Consider the following 15,715-nt stretch of genomic DNA (forward strand, 5'->3'; position numbering starts at 1 on the left):
TACCCAATTTTGGTTCTCAACCAAGTCAGGCCTGGATAAGGGCACCCTGCCCCTTAACGCAGCTCTAATTACATTAAACCAAAATGCTTTCGTGAACACGGGGAGAGGCCGGGGAGGGAATCAGACAAGCTATAAATTAAGCCGGAGGATATGAATACCATGCAGGCTGCAGTGCTAGGGTTAACGCGGGTCTGGAAGCAGTTTAGTGCAAACCTGGCGTGGCTAGAGGCCAGCTCCGAGTTTAGTTGCTTTGGGCTAATCGTTTCCTTCAGGCAGGCTACTCCAGCACACTAATAGGTTTTAATAAAAACTTCCAATTGGGCCAGTAAACCCCTCATTAAGCTGTTTTTAAAGCATGAATTTAAGAGCGGCGAGGGTAAAAGGTCACGAGGAGTATTTAATTCACAACGGCTGGCAAAAGGTGCTGTTGTGATTGAAAACACCAGAGTTCAAGTGTCCAGGGCCACATAAACATCCGACTCTGTCACTAGACCTGGTTAAGTGACAGCTTGAAAAATAGATTTAATAAGACAGAGAGAAAAGTTTCCCACTCTTACACGAGCAATAGGAACACCAGATCACAATATGAGCCAGGGAAAGGAATGGCCGTAATCCAGTCCCTCCCATCCCGGGCCAGCGGAGGAGGAATATCGGGTATGGCCATATGGGTGTTCCAGCCCCGCTGCGATTCCCAGGGCCTTGCTGCTCCTGGGGCACGAGGTCCCCCAAAGAGCACGGACTGTGTCCCCCATGCCTCATGCTCAGCTGAAGGAGCAGATCCCACCCCGGGCTGCTCAATCCCTGCGTGGTACCACGCAAACACCACAAACCTTCCTCCAGTGACCACTTGGACGCTCGGGCAACCTCAGGGTGCAGCAGAAGCAACAAACTGCTCAGTTTGGGGCTCAGTTCAACCTTGTCATCCCCATCTCTTACCGTTCTGCGGGTTACTATTGATCTCTGGAACTCCACCAGTGAGSTTTGACCTTCGTCTTTTCTGCTCAGGCCCATTTTCTTCCATGACCAGAGCACGAGTGTGAAAGCTCTGCCCCTGCCTCCACCACCCACACTCACAAAGGAAAAACATCTCAGCCTTGAACAGCACCAGCCAGAACCCCAGCTGTGCACTGCACCACTTCATTTTCTGTCAAGGCACATCTAAAATTCAAGATCCCTGAAGACCTTTTAAAAGAAAATCCTCCCCGGAACAATTTGCATTGAAGTAAAGAGTGAGGATTTAACAAGTAATGGAGAATTATGTACATTTGGCTCTCAACTTTTTATTCTACTTCTAATCAAAACATGGTTCATCTTAACTTCTGAGATAATAGATGCAGTACAAAATTTGGGGGCAAGCCTAGGTATGAACTAATTTATTTGCAATTTCCATGTTTATGAATAATGGAAAAGCCGCAAGTTTTACTCCATACTTGGTGAACTTCTAATTGTCATCTTTCCCTACAGAAATTAACAACAAGGTCAATGTGTGCTTCAGCACCACAGGCTCACTGAAACGCTGACTCTCGGGCCAAATTTACATCTAAATAACAATAAATAAAGCCGAGAAGTGATTACAACCCAGCTAATTTCCGAGCAGCTCCAATTCCCAGGCCCGTGGCGGGATCTGCATTGCCGAGCACCTCCTCACCTGGTCAAGATAAGCAGTCCAGCGTGGGCCCGTGTTCTGCATGGCGAGAGCCGCCGCGTGGCTGCTCCGCAGCCCATTCCCCCAAGCGAGGGGTGTTTTTAATAACTGTTACCTGACAGCAGCAAGAGCAAAGAGCAAAACCTGTGGCAATACCCGTTGATCCCATTTGGCCTAACAGCTTGTTGTTATTTCCAGGCTCTGGAGTTCTTTAAAATTCATGGGGACAGCCTGGAGTTTTAATAGAGGCTACCAAAACCCATCCTAAAACGTCTCAAAAAAAGCACACTTCCTGGAGGGGAATAGGAAACAGTCAGCACTTACAAAGATCTCCCCGGGAACGTTTCTTAAGATCCTTCTTTGAAGTAGATGCTACCAAAGCCTAAGGCTTCCAGAGCTCAGCAATATTTAATGTACTTCCACGGCAATGGATGACAATGTTGTTGTTTCAGCTATATTATAACAAAAATATTGTGGTTTTCCTGTATTCTAACAAAAGTAGCTTAAGATTTACATCTCATTCATCTTATTCAGAAATAGCACTTCAGCCAAAAACAAGGAAGGGAGAGACCCTACTGCGAACAAAGGGCTTCACTAACCCTCGTAGGGTGGCTACCCAGGCAGGACATGAGGAAAGGGGAAGAGAGGAAGACAATTGGGGAAAGCACTTTTTTTTCTCTTACAAGCACGGATGAAAGCACAGCACCCACACAGGAGATGAATGCCTGCAGTTCAAGCTAAGGTGGGCGTCCCCACAGGCTTCACAAAAGCGCGTATTCATGTCGCAAGGTCCAGCTGGTTAAAATAAAGATCCACATCAGCCCTGGAAATGGTATCAGAAATACCCAGGGGCAGAAGCCGTCCCGCAGCCTCCTGGGCCTCTCCAAGGCAAAGCATCTCCTCAGCGATGCCCAACGCTCCGCAGTGCTCAGGCCACTCACAGCCTGTTCAGGTGATGAATCAGTAAACAAGGAGGGTGCTATTCCACGCAGGAGGGGAGGAATATTTGGTTATCACTTCTGCAGGTCTCAGTAGTGCACAGACACAAACAGCTTTAACTTTTTAATGCCTTAGGCTAAATTAATTTCTGTTTGTGGCTGGTGAGCGGCAGCTCGGGAACACGGCTCCATCCCTCATGTCCACAGCTCTCCTCTCCACCCTGCCCTTCAGCACAGTGAGCACCACGCTGGAAGGCTGATTACGTAGCGCTGCAAAACAGGCTGCTTTAGGACATTGTGCCATGCCAGCACTTCCCAGAAAGTCAAATATATACTAGTAGTTTTCCTCATATTTTTACTAAGAGGAACAAGATTTCTACTGGGACTTCTAAGTTTCCATTTGGACATCTGACTGTGGGCAGGAATATTTAGCGCTGGAACAAAAACAAATCTGTGCAAAGCAGTGTAGCAAATATTAATCCATCTCCCAGACCTCTGRGGGAATAATACCTGAACCGCACGCCAGCGGGAGAACAAGTGAAATGAATATGAGGTCCTTGATGTTAATACAAATCGCTGGTGGAAATGGAATTAGAGTTTGGGACCTACYGATTCCCCCCTCACAGGAATTGCCTTTTAGGCCCTGCTTAACTTTATAATCCCACGCTTATTTAACTGTTCATTCCCAATGTCTTCCCTCACCCCCAAACGATGCTGGTGGTTACAGGACCTTCCACCAAGGTTCTGTAGGTCTCAATTTACACATTTCATCCCAGTTTTCCTTTCCTTAAGGACATGCAGGTGGAAAGAAATTCAATGAAAGATAAGAGAACAGAGACAACTGTAGCTTAAATGTTGGAGAGAGAAAGGAAGAGAAAGCTAGAGAAATGTAAAAACTACATACTCACAASTGCACCAATAAATTACTACTGCAGATTTCCGCTTTTACATTCACTTACCAAAGGAATACCTGCAAAACAAAATAGAAAGCAAAGATATTAAAAYGTCAGTTGACCAGTCTCTTGGACATGACTCATAACTTTATTTCAAATCTATTTCCAAACACAACTCTCAGAGCAAAAACGTTACCTAAACCAATTAGCTACGTAAAATGCAATTCAAAAGTGCTAATSGCCAAAATTGCTGCTCGAGGCGTCCCGCTCACTAGAAGTGTAAGACAAGCAAAGCCACCCCTTTTGGGGAGAATTAAATCATTTTAGCATCAAAGATATGAAAGCAGCACACCCAAAAGAAACAGCACAACCAGGGAACGGGTCCAGTCTCCTATCGCAAGGGAAGGCATTTCCCAACACTTGCCTTCACCGGGAACACTGGCTTTTCTGGGAAGCTCTTGGGCTTCCTCCTTCCCGCGGGCGGCTCCTGCGCGCAGCCCCTTTGCTGGGCACCCCAAACCCTGCGGGAACGCACGCAGTCTCTTCTCCCTGTGCCTGAACCAAACCTCATTTTCCCACCCACTGTTTTAATACAGAAAAGGCCACTTATTTAGCACCACTGCAGGCTGCTGGTTGAGGAGCGGGTACTGGGTTCCAGGCAAACTTTGGTGTCCAAGGGAACCCTGTTTCACGTGCACCTTCGCCAAGGTTGACCTCTCCTAATGGATGTTTTCCAGTGGAGTTTCCTTTAGCCTTAGCTACAACCATGCGATTTCACGCAAGATTTCCAGCTCCTATTGCAAGCAAAGCCTATAACCGATCACGGTTCAATACACTCCTCTTTTCCAACGCCTTGCACAAGTGCCCAGATAACTTCAAACTCCCCAGGTCCACCTATTTTCCTAAGAAAATCGGTGTTCCCTGGAAATCTGCTCTGATACCTCCTGCTGCAGTGCAAAGCTGATGCTCCACCAGCACAAGTCTGATTGATTTTACCTGTTTTATAAACGAGTGAGAATCAGAGCTTTATTATCTGCACTATATTGCATTACACTAAAAAACAAAGCCAGACAACAAGATTTCCCCCCAAAAGAAACCAAAAAAACCTTCTCAAGGTGCTCAGAGAGTCTCCGTCACTGACAACCTCCCACTGAGGYGTGCGAGTTCTCCCGGTTACAAGAGCTATCAGCCCAAATATTTTACTGCACGTTTAACAACAATCTCATACAAGGCTACTGACGCAGAGAGGCCAATAACTTTAAAACGCACAATAAGTTTTAACATTCTTAATAAAAGCGGCTCTTTATAAAGATATCTGTCATTAAGGGCAACCTAACTTTGCTGTTCTGCACCACAGTTGTGGTGCAGTTAAACATAAACTCGCACGAATTATTGTTATTTCTTGGCAGAAGTAAAGAACCCCCCGAGGCTCATTTAAAACACACACACACAGACACACACCAAATGAGCAATTAATAAAATATTGTATTCTTCTGAGCCACATGAAGCTTTCTGACGTGTGCCTGTTGCTGATTACATCAATGCCGGCTCCATAACTTGTCATGTGCTGACAGGCAAGCACTTGTGAATTTATTTCTCTGAAGAAGCGCGCGATGCAAATGCCAAGGAAACCAAAGCCAATGGCCAGCCCAAATCCATAAAAGCAGCAGGGCTCCTTGCAGGGATTTCGTTTATAGGTACGAGGGGGCAGGTGCCTAATTCCCTTGGACTCCAGAGCGGAGTTTGGAGCCTAATCACCACTTCTCCTTCTCAAAGGCCTTGCTTAGACACAGTAAACAGAAGCTCTTATTAAAAAAAACAATATGCAATTTTTTTTTCTACTGCCTGCCTTGGAGTTTGTTTGAAACATTCCCGAAAGATGACAAGTAAAAATAACACGGATTGGATTTTGTGGGCTTTTTTTTTTTTTTCTTTTGGCAAATTGCAACAGATTTTGCAATTTGCAAACTGCAAYTTTTGATCCGCGCATTGTCAAAAGTGGGGACTGTACAAACTGGAAGTGCATTCTGCTCAGCTTTTGTAAATTAAATAAAAATCATGTGATGTCATTTCGGGTCTCTGGTTGGAGAAACCATGTAATTAGCCACAACTTGTCATTGAAGACCAAGTTTTGTATCGCACTTAGAAATACTCCAAAAATCAGCTGGAAATCATAAACATCAAATATTTGGGTTAAATTGTTGTCATCACATTGTCACGCCAATTAATTGCAGTTCTAGCATGTCTGCGGAAAGCAAAAATTAGAAACGGTAGCAAAACACAGTTGAAGTTGCATTAAACTGCATCACTTGTGATGTGAGCATTTCCCAGCACAGGGCCCGGGATGGAGCTTGGCAGATAATGCCGGGGCTGATGCCTGGGAAGCCGGGAAGCAGATAAACCCACCAGGGATGCCGGGAGCAGAGGCGAGCAGGAATGCAGCATTCCCGGGGCTGGAGCCCCGGGCCTGTGGCACGAGCGCTTGCTGCAGGGTGCAAGGCGGGCGCAGGGACTCGCATCCTCGCTCGAGCTCCTAGGAAAGCGCATCTGCATCCGCAGCCCCGCGCAGCCCTGGGTATCCTCTGCACAGAGCAAAATCCAGGAGACAGCTCTCATCTCCGYGACAAACCTCCCTCATTCCCTGGGCTGGACTACCTTGGATGGCAAAGGAGATAGTTGGGCAGCACCGACGCGTTTTCTGCTCTCCAGCAAGGTCATGCTTGGATAAGGTTAATGCCTGAATGAGGTTCCCACAGCGGCATTGCTCCCGAGCGGCGCTGTAGCRAGGGGCCCCTTCCCGCATGGCACAACCCGTGTCCTCCTAACACGGTCATGGATAGGAGAGAGGGGCAGGGAGCCTCCCAAGCAGAGAGCAGCACCTCAGAACGCAGGTGGGAATTATACAGATACACAATTAACGGAGCCAAGAGTTTCCTTCCGGAATTCCAGTGACAGGGAAGGCTGCATGTGCTCCTGCCCTAGGTCTGGGCATTTAATTGAGGGAACCAGAAAGGAATGAACCCCGCAAGCAAGGAAAACAAGGCTGGAAGGAGCATGAAAAAGCAGCATGGTCCATCCAGCCACCACAAGACAGGGACGACTGAGCAAGAATCACTGCGGCGCCTGTCGAGGCAGTGATGGAGAGCGCACCTCCGCCTCCAGCTTCCCCGGATTTGCACTTCATGTCTAACATCTCCTTTCCCACCAGGTAAAACCACTGCTCCTGTCCCATCCATGGGGAGATGGCGAGCACGGAAAACAGCTTTTTCCACCCCTCCTGCAGCTTTCACGCACTGCAAGATCATTAACCCTCTTCCCAGCTTCTCCTCCCTCTCAACTAACCCAGCAGAGCCTGTTCTGCACCTCTGCCGAGGGCTGGGGCTTCGGGAGCCCAACATGGGGCCACATCCACTTCAAGCACAAAGGTGCAACCAGAAGCGAGGTGACAAAGTGGCTGTCACCCCCTGGCTCCGAGCAGACCAAGCCTCCCACTGCTGCCTTGCACACGAGGCTCCTTTTGAAAAGCTCCTGCCTTAGACACCTGAAAGTTCATTTGGTGAACCACAATATACAAACCAAATTAAAGCTCTAAACGCGTTAGGACCAAGAACATACATTTTATAAATACATATATATACACACAGATACATATACACACAAAATGTGAATCCAGTTCCTCCGTGCGCTACCTCAAAACGCAGCAGCCAGCTGGCAAGGATCACATGCAAGAAACCAAGAATGCTGCTAGTCCATCAAAACGAGATGACAGAATTAGTCTAGTACACCATTAATTTAGGAGCATCATTAAGTTACCAGTGTGGGGGGAAGAAGCATTTTTGACAGCTGGTTTCAGTTGCTGCCAGGGCCTTCGTGTTGCGCAGCGGTYGCAGGGGGAGGAAATAAGCTAGAATGGTAGTAAATGAAACCACCCGCCTGGCTTCTGGCTTCGCTTTATTGTGGTCACACATCCCTAAAACCCGGGATTCGGGGCTCTGTAATTACAGCATCCACATTGCACTGGAGGAGCAGGGGCAGCATTAAGARGAGGGTGCTCAAAGACGAGGTTCGCCCCTCACTTGGCGCGTGGGGCTGGGATGGTCCTGCACGGAGGCCTGGGATGAGACACGGGATGAGATGTGGGAGCTGTGGGACACAGCAGCGAGATGAGCTGGGGGCGTTTTATACAAATGCACCACACCAGCCAGGCCTTTGGTGGTGGAACATTTAATTGCACTAATTAATACTTCTGCAAAGGCTGCCCTGCCCCCAGTAACCATCTTACAGACTGGATATAACTCCTTGTTAAACGGCAGAGCCTGTTCCTTGGAAAACACTCCAATTCCCCGGCGCCGGGGTCTTTACAGCGCGAGCTGCCTCGCATTTCCACCCGCCTGCCGTGACGGAGCGTTCCTCCAAGCACCCCCGTCACGTTGCCGTCACCTCCCTCCCATCGCTCAGGCCAGCACTTACATTGCACCAAATGGCTCTGGAAAACCCCTCAAGCAACGAGGGGTTCCAACGCAGAAATATCTGGTATTTTGGAGCAATCCTAGCCCAGTTAAGGGCCTCCAGTACAGAGCTCAAGTCCCAGGAACATTTTTCCCGAGCGAGATGTTGGCAGGGTTGGCGAACAGTGACGGTGCCAAAGCCTCACCAAGTTGGAGTCAAGAAAAAAAAATAAATTAAAAAGACATGAAAAACATTTGTCTCTCTTTTCTCAAATCTTTCAGCTGTGGAATAAATACCSAAGTACAAACTGGATGCAGCTGGATGAGCCAGATAATGAGCAATTAAAAAGTATCTGTCTCAGTGTCTGGCAAGGGCCCGGTGTTCACCRGACAGCGCGCGGCCATGCCACGAACCACATCATCTCCTGGTCACTTCTCCGCTCAGTCTCTCATGGGCTGCGATTTGCAGCAGGGACTGGAGGCCTGGGGCCGCGTCCCCCTACACCTGCCCTGGCCCGGCGGTTCCTGCCTTGCTGCTGACGACGATTCAATACAGGGTTATCACAAAACCACGCTGGAGGCAGGGGAAGTAGAAGGAGGGGAAGGAGCATCACAGGAGGCGTTTCACTGACACCGAGACACCCGCCGTCACTGGGGTCGAGCACGAGAGCAGGTTACGGGGCAGGTTAAATCCCTCCCTAATTTCCCCACTCAGAAGGTCCCTACCTTAGGGGCACCACTTAGCACAGAAACCCTCATCCTCAGCAGCACTGTGACCATCTCCCACTCCACAAGTGCTCCAGGAGCCCTGGCCTGCGCTTGCACCCAAGCCACCTCTGCTGCTCCTCGCGCTCCCTCCCGGGCTCCTTACGGGCTGGTCCCTTTGCCAGTTTTTAGGCAGGTGGCACAAGACCCGCCTTGGATTCCCGATGCAAATCCTGTCCCTCGCTCCTGCCTGGGGAGGCCAGGAAGGGGCACTGGCAGGTCCAAGGGCTGGGATTGCATCCCCATGCTAGCCTCGAGGAGCAGGAATCCAGCTCTGCCAACGAAGCTGCCAAGGAGCAGCCAGCCCCGGTGGGGAGGGCGAAYGCGCCGGGGGGAGAACCCCAAGCGATTCATTTCTGACATCAGCCGTGATTAAATTTTAATCTCCCAAGCAAAAATATGGTTTTCATTAGCCTCATTAGTCCCCAGTTGTACTGCAAGGCAACAGTGTCACATGGTATTAATCTTTGTTTTCATTAATATGTCATATCAACTGCTCACGTCTGCTCGCAGCCTTCTTTGAAACCGATACCCTCCCTCTCCTCTGTATGAGGAGGAAGTGCCAAAAAAGCAGCTTCCTCTACAGGAAGGATGACCCCCTGAGATCCTTTAACTTTTGGTTTACGTTTCTAGAGATAATCTTTTCTTTCTGGGCAAAGAGGGAGGCAAGTTCAGAGCAGGAGGGATGTGAGACTGTGATCCACAATAACAAAGAAATTCCTGAGGTTTATTGCCAAGGCAAGGGCCAGATAGAGGGAGAAGATATTCTTCGTTTTCTTGTTGTTTGGAGACTTTGGAGAGCCAGAAAAGTAAAGTTAGGTTGCAAGAAGAGTTATTTGCAAGAGAGTTATTTGCAAAGCCTGTAACAAACTTCAAATGACTGATATAACAATATCACCTCAACATGTGTGCTATCTAGAGGCAATATATGGTTCAAATAAAAGTTCAAATAAAACCTTTTTTTTTTTTTTTTTTAAATGCAAAACAACATGCAGGATGCCCGTCCAACAACATTATTTTTACCTGTATTGCAAACCCCAGCATGCCCATGTCCTTGTCGCGGGCAGCCACAAACCTGCAGGCTCCAAAGCGGCACTGGAGTTTGCTGAACGCAGCGCCCGCCTCAGCCGCTGCCCCATTCGCGGGCTGGAAAACGACATTCCCGAGGTCCGTGTCTAACCTTCTTCAGATGGGACGACACTAGGCAAAAACCCAAGACCTTTAGCTGGGCAAAACAAAACAAAGAACTCAAAACAAACAAAAAACTCCAAAAATAAAAAAAGAAAAACCCACCAAGCTGCAGAACATAAGACAGATCAAGGGGAAACGTCCCCTTGACGGCTCCTCAGGGAGGAACCGCAGCCCCTCAGGGAGGAACCGCAGCCCCTCGGTCCCCTCGCGCTCATGGGGCTCAGCCCGAGCACTGGCTGCTTGCGGACACAAAGCGGGATTAGAGTCCTGCACAGGTCAAGTGCTTTTTAATGAGACTTATAAACCACAAAGCCTCGGCGACACAGAAGTCTCTTCCTTCTCTATTGTAAAGGAACTTCTAAAGACGGCAATTTAACTGCTATTAAATTTCGTGCCTCAGAGACAAGCTCTCATGGCCTGTCCTTCTGGAAAGTCCTCTAATATTATTGCAAAAGCCATTAACATGATGTTCAATCAGTTAAACATGAAGCAAAATGAATAATCGACAGCAGACATTTGGAGCCTGAAAGTCCTCCCTGCGCTCCAGCTAAGCCCTGCAGCATCTGCAGCCTTCTGGAAGCCACGTGGGCATGGTGGCTACCAGGGGCAGGTGACAATTCCAGCGGGATTCCCTCCGATACAGAGCACACCTTGGCTTTCCATGGGGGAAAAAGGTGGCTGCTTCGTGCTCGGTTAGCTGAGTTACCTRTCTGCAGTAGCTCCACCAACATCTTCCATGCGGGAAGAAGACTCAAGAAGAACACATCACCACCTCATGCCATAACATCTTACTCATTGTCTTGTTTAACTGATTCCCCTTTGGTCTTGTAACCACAGCATGTAAGAAAAAGCCAAAGGGATTAAGAAAAAAMTATAATTCTAGCTTTTGTATCAAGTGTTGCAAATCGCAGCCTTGCAAGCTCTCCAGCAGCAGACAATGCACTGTGTAAAACGGAGCAGCACCATCGCCAAGAGGAGAGAAGGGGTTTGCAGATGRTATTTGAAAACGTCAAGGGGGTTCAGGGAGGAAACAACAGGAGAAGAAACAGGAGATCAGTGGCAGAGTAGTTTAAAAGTTTGTTTATATAAGAAAATATAATAGCTCTCTGGGGGCACCTTACTGTGGGATAAAAGTGATTTTATTCCAGCATTATGAGTTCACTTTGGAAGTGCATTAGCTACCCTGGTACAAACAATACRGATTTCTGCTAGAACGCCCCTCGCAGAGCGCTCGTCCTGAAGGCCCCGCTCTGCTGCCTGTGCTCCGCGTCCGCATCCCAGCGGGAACAGCAGGGAGCAGGTCGCAAATGGAAGTTTCAGGAGGTCACCTGCAACACGCGCAGAAAGCCCTCCTGCTTTTAAATAGGAGGGCTTTTTTTTTTTTTTGCATTTTTGTTCAAATCTAACACAACATTAATGATCAGGAGGGAAGAAGCAGGGGGAAAGGCAAGACCTTCATATTTCACCTGAGAAGGGGCATCGTTCTGCTCATGACAGAACCTAGGCAAGCCGGGCTGGTGGGATACAAAAAGGGACACTGAAATACAAGGAATTCCCACTAAATCTTTTCAAGGATCTCTAGCTTCCTTAAATAGATTCCGCTATACCAAACTGGGACTGCTTTTTACTGTTTTGCTGAATTGAGAAATAGCTTGCAAAAATGAAGAGAAAAAAAAAAATCAAGGCTAAAATCAACAATAAAGATCAGGCCCTTTACCTGGGCTATGGGTCAGGCTTTAAATGTCCTTTTGTGTGCTGGCACTGTGGGGCTTTGAGAGCCTCCTCCAAAGGGAACATTCAAAACGGGAGGGGGGTGAGGAAGAAAAAAGCAGTTTAGGTGCAGACACTTGCAGCTTGCAAAGCACGGGGAGCACCGTTATAGCTATTATATTATTACTATATCCATGCCCTGTGAGGCTGGAGCACGTGCAGGTTTCATCTGGGATGGTCCTGTGCGGTTCCCCGGGAGCAGGGCGCGCAGAGCCGCACAGGCTCCCCCGGGAGCTCGCCAACACGCTGCTCTCCAAAGCCTCGTCCCTCGCAGCACGATCCCGCTCACGGCCCCAACCCCCTGCTCCCACACTCATTATCCCGCTTCCTCCGCAGCCAGTCCGGCATTTTTCTCTTTCTGGGTTTTAAATTCTGTTCTGTTTTTCCCAAATTAAGGAATTTTACTGCCCTCGGCGAGCTTTAGCTCCCCTTGTGCAGCAGGGCTCGGTGTCCCCGGCACAGAGCGGCCGCGGGAGGTGCCAGTCGGTGGCATCGGGGCGGCCGGCCCCGTCCTGCCTTTCAAAGGAGATGCTTTTCCTCTTCTGAAGGCTCCTCTCGCTCTGAGCCCAAGCCAGCTGGACAGCAGTTAAAAGACTCCCTCCTCCAGCATCGCCTCGTGTTTGGGTACTCCAGCCCAAAACAAATAGAAACATTTAAAATTAAAATAGAAGAAAAAGCCTATAAAGGAATAAATTGTTCCTCGCTGGCCTAGGAGAGAGAACTCTTTCTCCTCAGCACCCTGTACCTTCCTTGAGCGGCTTTCCCAGCCAAGGAGTGCTCGGGATTTGCTGGACGGGATGAGCCACTGGGTCGCGCTGGCTCCAGAGGGGCCTTCCTGCTGGGCTCAGCACCCCCAGCCTCTGCAGCAACATTAATTAATTAATTAGCACGGAGACATCCCTATGGGCGGGCGACCTCCTTGGGGCACCTGCAAATAATCCCCATGGGCAAATCCAGGCAGAAAGGGAATTTTAAAGTCAGCCCTGACACCCACCCGCTCATGATCTCAGGAGGCTTCAGGTACCCTCAGCCCGTGTCTAGTGTCACCAAGATTCTTCAGAGGACAGTGAGAACTYAGTTAATCCCCCCTTTTCTCCCTCCCGGCGTTTATTTGCACCGTAAGCACCTAGCCCCAGCACCCACTTCGCCACGGAATTGGAAGTCACACTATATGCACAATAATAATATGGTTTTGACCACCCAGTGACCCATTTCAGAGGCTCTAATGAAAAATGCAACCACAGCTGAATGAATCGCAGTGCTGGATTGCTTTGATTCTCTTCTCCCACCCCTTTACATGAAGAATCTAATTTCCTGTTTAATATATTTGATGCCACAACTAAGAGATGAAATTGGGGCAACGCCTCTTATACTCCCACCTTTTTTCTCTCACCCTTTTTTTACCCCTCAGAAGAACCTGCCCCACTCTCTGGCCAGGCTRCTACTACACGCTGCGAGTTACCTGCTTGTGACACCGCAACCTTGAAACTCAAAACCTAAGTAGCAAAGGGGTGGAAATGGCCTCGCCTCAGAAATCAAGGGGCAATTCCATTCAAATTCCAATTTCCAATGCAAACTGGGCTCTGCTGGCATTCAACTCATTGCCTTGGCCAACTCATCATCCACAGCAGCAGAGGAACCTGCAGCTCGGCTGGGAGCTGCTAAGCTCAGTACACACATTCAGGAAGAGCGTTTGGACAAGGTCTGCTGGATGCTGGGGCAGTGCACGAGCTGGAGAAGGTCCCTCTTTCTGCCCCGCTTTCCTTTGCCTCTCCCTTAGAGCCTTGGGAGCTGGCAAAGCAGCCGCTTGGAGGAAGGGTTACACGGGCCCAACCGGATTCCTTTGGCGGAGCCCTSGAGCGCGAGCAGGAATGCTGCTCCCCGACACCTGTGGAGAAGAGGCCGCGCTGCTGCTCGCAGTGTTTACCAGGGAAAGCAGCTGGGAGCAGAGCAGCAGCACAACAGAAGACACAACCGCAGAGCCAGACGGAAAGAACGCGCCCCGGTCCCCCCTCGCATCAAAACTACCCCAACGCAGTAACACTGCTACAGCTACAGCACCACCCAGCACACCCAGAACTGCAGAGCGTCCTTTGGATACTAAAGCAGATCTGCTGCAGTAATTCCACAGCCTAATTCCACAGGAACRGGTTAGATTAAACCAGAAGCCTGTACGAGTCCACCTTCCAGCTACAAAATCTTGCAGCTTTCATCACATACGTGTTTATTCCACAGAAGCAACCAGAAAGAGGCCAAGCAATGCACCCAGATCTCGCAGCTACAGTGACCTGAACTTCTCTGCAAATGAGAGCAGGAAGACACTTGAATTCTTGCCTGGTAACATAAGAGGCATAGAAAAAAAAAAAAGACAAGCAATTTTATAAAACTCAAGAATGGGCAACAGAGAGCTATCGACYGAGTTATTTTTCAAATGCTGTTTCTTTCAGACTTTAATTTCCCACTGAGTTAAGAGCTCGGAGAACAGAGCTTTTCAGAGATCTGAAGCTGTTCTCCTTCACCCACTTACATACCCCGTGGAGTGGGATGGGAATGAACGGGACGGGAGCTTGCAGGGCTGCTCGCAAACACGCGGATCCTTAAAATTAAAATCCTGGACCCTACCTGCAGGGAGGGTGTCCCAGCAYGTCCTGCAGAGCCAGGACACCATAAGGACACAGCAGCACTGCTTGTCACCCCTGGCTGCCAAACTTTGGGGTATTAAAGGCCCCACCTAAGGCCGTTCTGCTGCTTGGGGAGCTGACAAGGCTTTTTCAGCCTGTGTTCGCATCGCCGCCTTTCCCTGTTCTTAGGGAACTGCACAGACAGTCACCATTTTCCCTTTCCCGTTTCCCACAGATTTCATGTGCTCGTCACCAGTGCCCTGTCTGTCTCCTGGGCAGAACTGGGAGTCCATAAGGTGGCTCAAAGGTGGCCACTAAGGCCACCCTCCCACGAGAGCCTCGAGCGGAGACACCACAGCAGGGGCACGTGTAGCTCAACAGGCCATGCAGCCGATGCCACTTTCATGGAGAACAAGGCAGATCAGGACAGGCATCTCCGAAAGACAGCAGGACGTGCCCAGAACCTGCAAGTGAAACACTCCCCTGCCAAACATGCTCCATTCCAACAGGCCTACAGCAGTGCTGACCCCAGTGCCAGCCTGAAGGAGCTGGAAATCCAACGCACACAATGAAGAGCAAGATATTACAGAGGAAACCAAAGCAGAGAGCTCAGTAACCTACCAGATCTGTCCAACATTGACGAGGGAGAGGTAGAGAATCCACAGGAGGCCCATGAGGATCATGTTTGCACACCCAGCTACCAAGACGAAGGCCGAAATCAACAGGCCACASACGGAGATGCCGTCCAAGAGGCCGTCCATGTCTGACCAGTCCAGGAACCAGATGATGGTGGGTGCAAAGCTCAGCGCGTCCAGCCCGACCTTCCCCTTGAAGTATCTTTTGACACTCTGCAGGTACAGCTTGCATGGCAGCAGCCCCTTTTCTCCTATCAGCTGCTTGTTTTGATCGTAAGCCACGAGGAAGGCCACAACTAGAAAAAAAACAAAGGGGGGAAAAAAAATATTAGAAATCATATAGGCAAAATTCCATCTTTTGAGTCCAGTATTACACAAATATACTCATATCTCAAGAAGGAATTTATTCACAATGTCGACATGAAAATAGAAGACAGTCATTTCTATCAACTATGACATGGAAGGCACGGGAATGCTATAAATACTGTCTGCCTTCATGCCAGGAAGCAGCACAGAGGCTGTTTTGAGATATAATTTTCCCCTTGGGCGCTGTAAGGGACACGTCACTTGCTGCAGGCACAGGCACCAGCCAATTTCTGGGAGCAGCTCCCTGCAGCGGAGCAGCTCGAGACAGCGAGGGCGCGCGCCGGGCGCGCGGGCTCCCCGCGTGACCCTGCCTTAGTCACACASTAGTCGTGCCCAAACCCAGATGCGGGGAATGGCCTCATCACCCTGCACAGCCAGAGCAAAACTGCTCCTCGGGACCTCGGATTTGCACCCCAAAAGGAAGCATTTAGAGAGGAGAAATC

At 49.3% G+C, this 15,715-nt stretch overlaps 1 protein-coding gene across 2 annotated transcripts in view; it reads right to left on the reverse strand.

Annotated features, from left to right (window-relative positions):
• LMF1 (lipase maturation factor 1) overlaps positions 1-15,715 on the reverse strand; it is a 126,297-nt gene that overhangs the window by 103,833 nt on the left and 6,749 nt on the right. The window contains exons 2-3 of one of the 2 annotated variants that reach the window (XM_026054023.1): positions 14,893-15,202; positions 3,543-3,553 (exon numbers count right to left, since the gene is read on the reverse strand). In XM_026054023.1, the coding sequence (XP_025909808.1) occupies positions 3,543-3,553; positions 14,893-15,202 (321 nt within the window). Of the gene's footprint in view, positions 1-3,542; positions 3,554-14,892; positions 15,203-15,715 lie in introns of those variants that run through there. The other variant, XM_026054024.1, reaches the window with a different exon arrangement.

This window comes from Nothoprocta perdicaria, unplaced genomic scaffold, assembly GCF_003342845.1.
Source record: "Nothoprocta perdicaria isolate Ctin4 unplaced genomic scaffold, notPer1 scaffold_12, whole genome shotgun sequence".
NCBI lineage: Eukaryota > Metazoa > Chordata > Aves > Tinamiformes > Tinamidae > Nothoprocta > Nothoprocta perdicaria.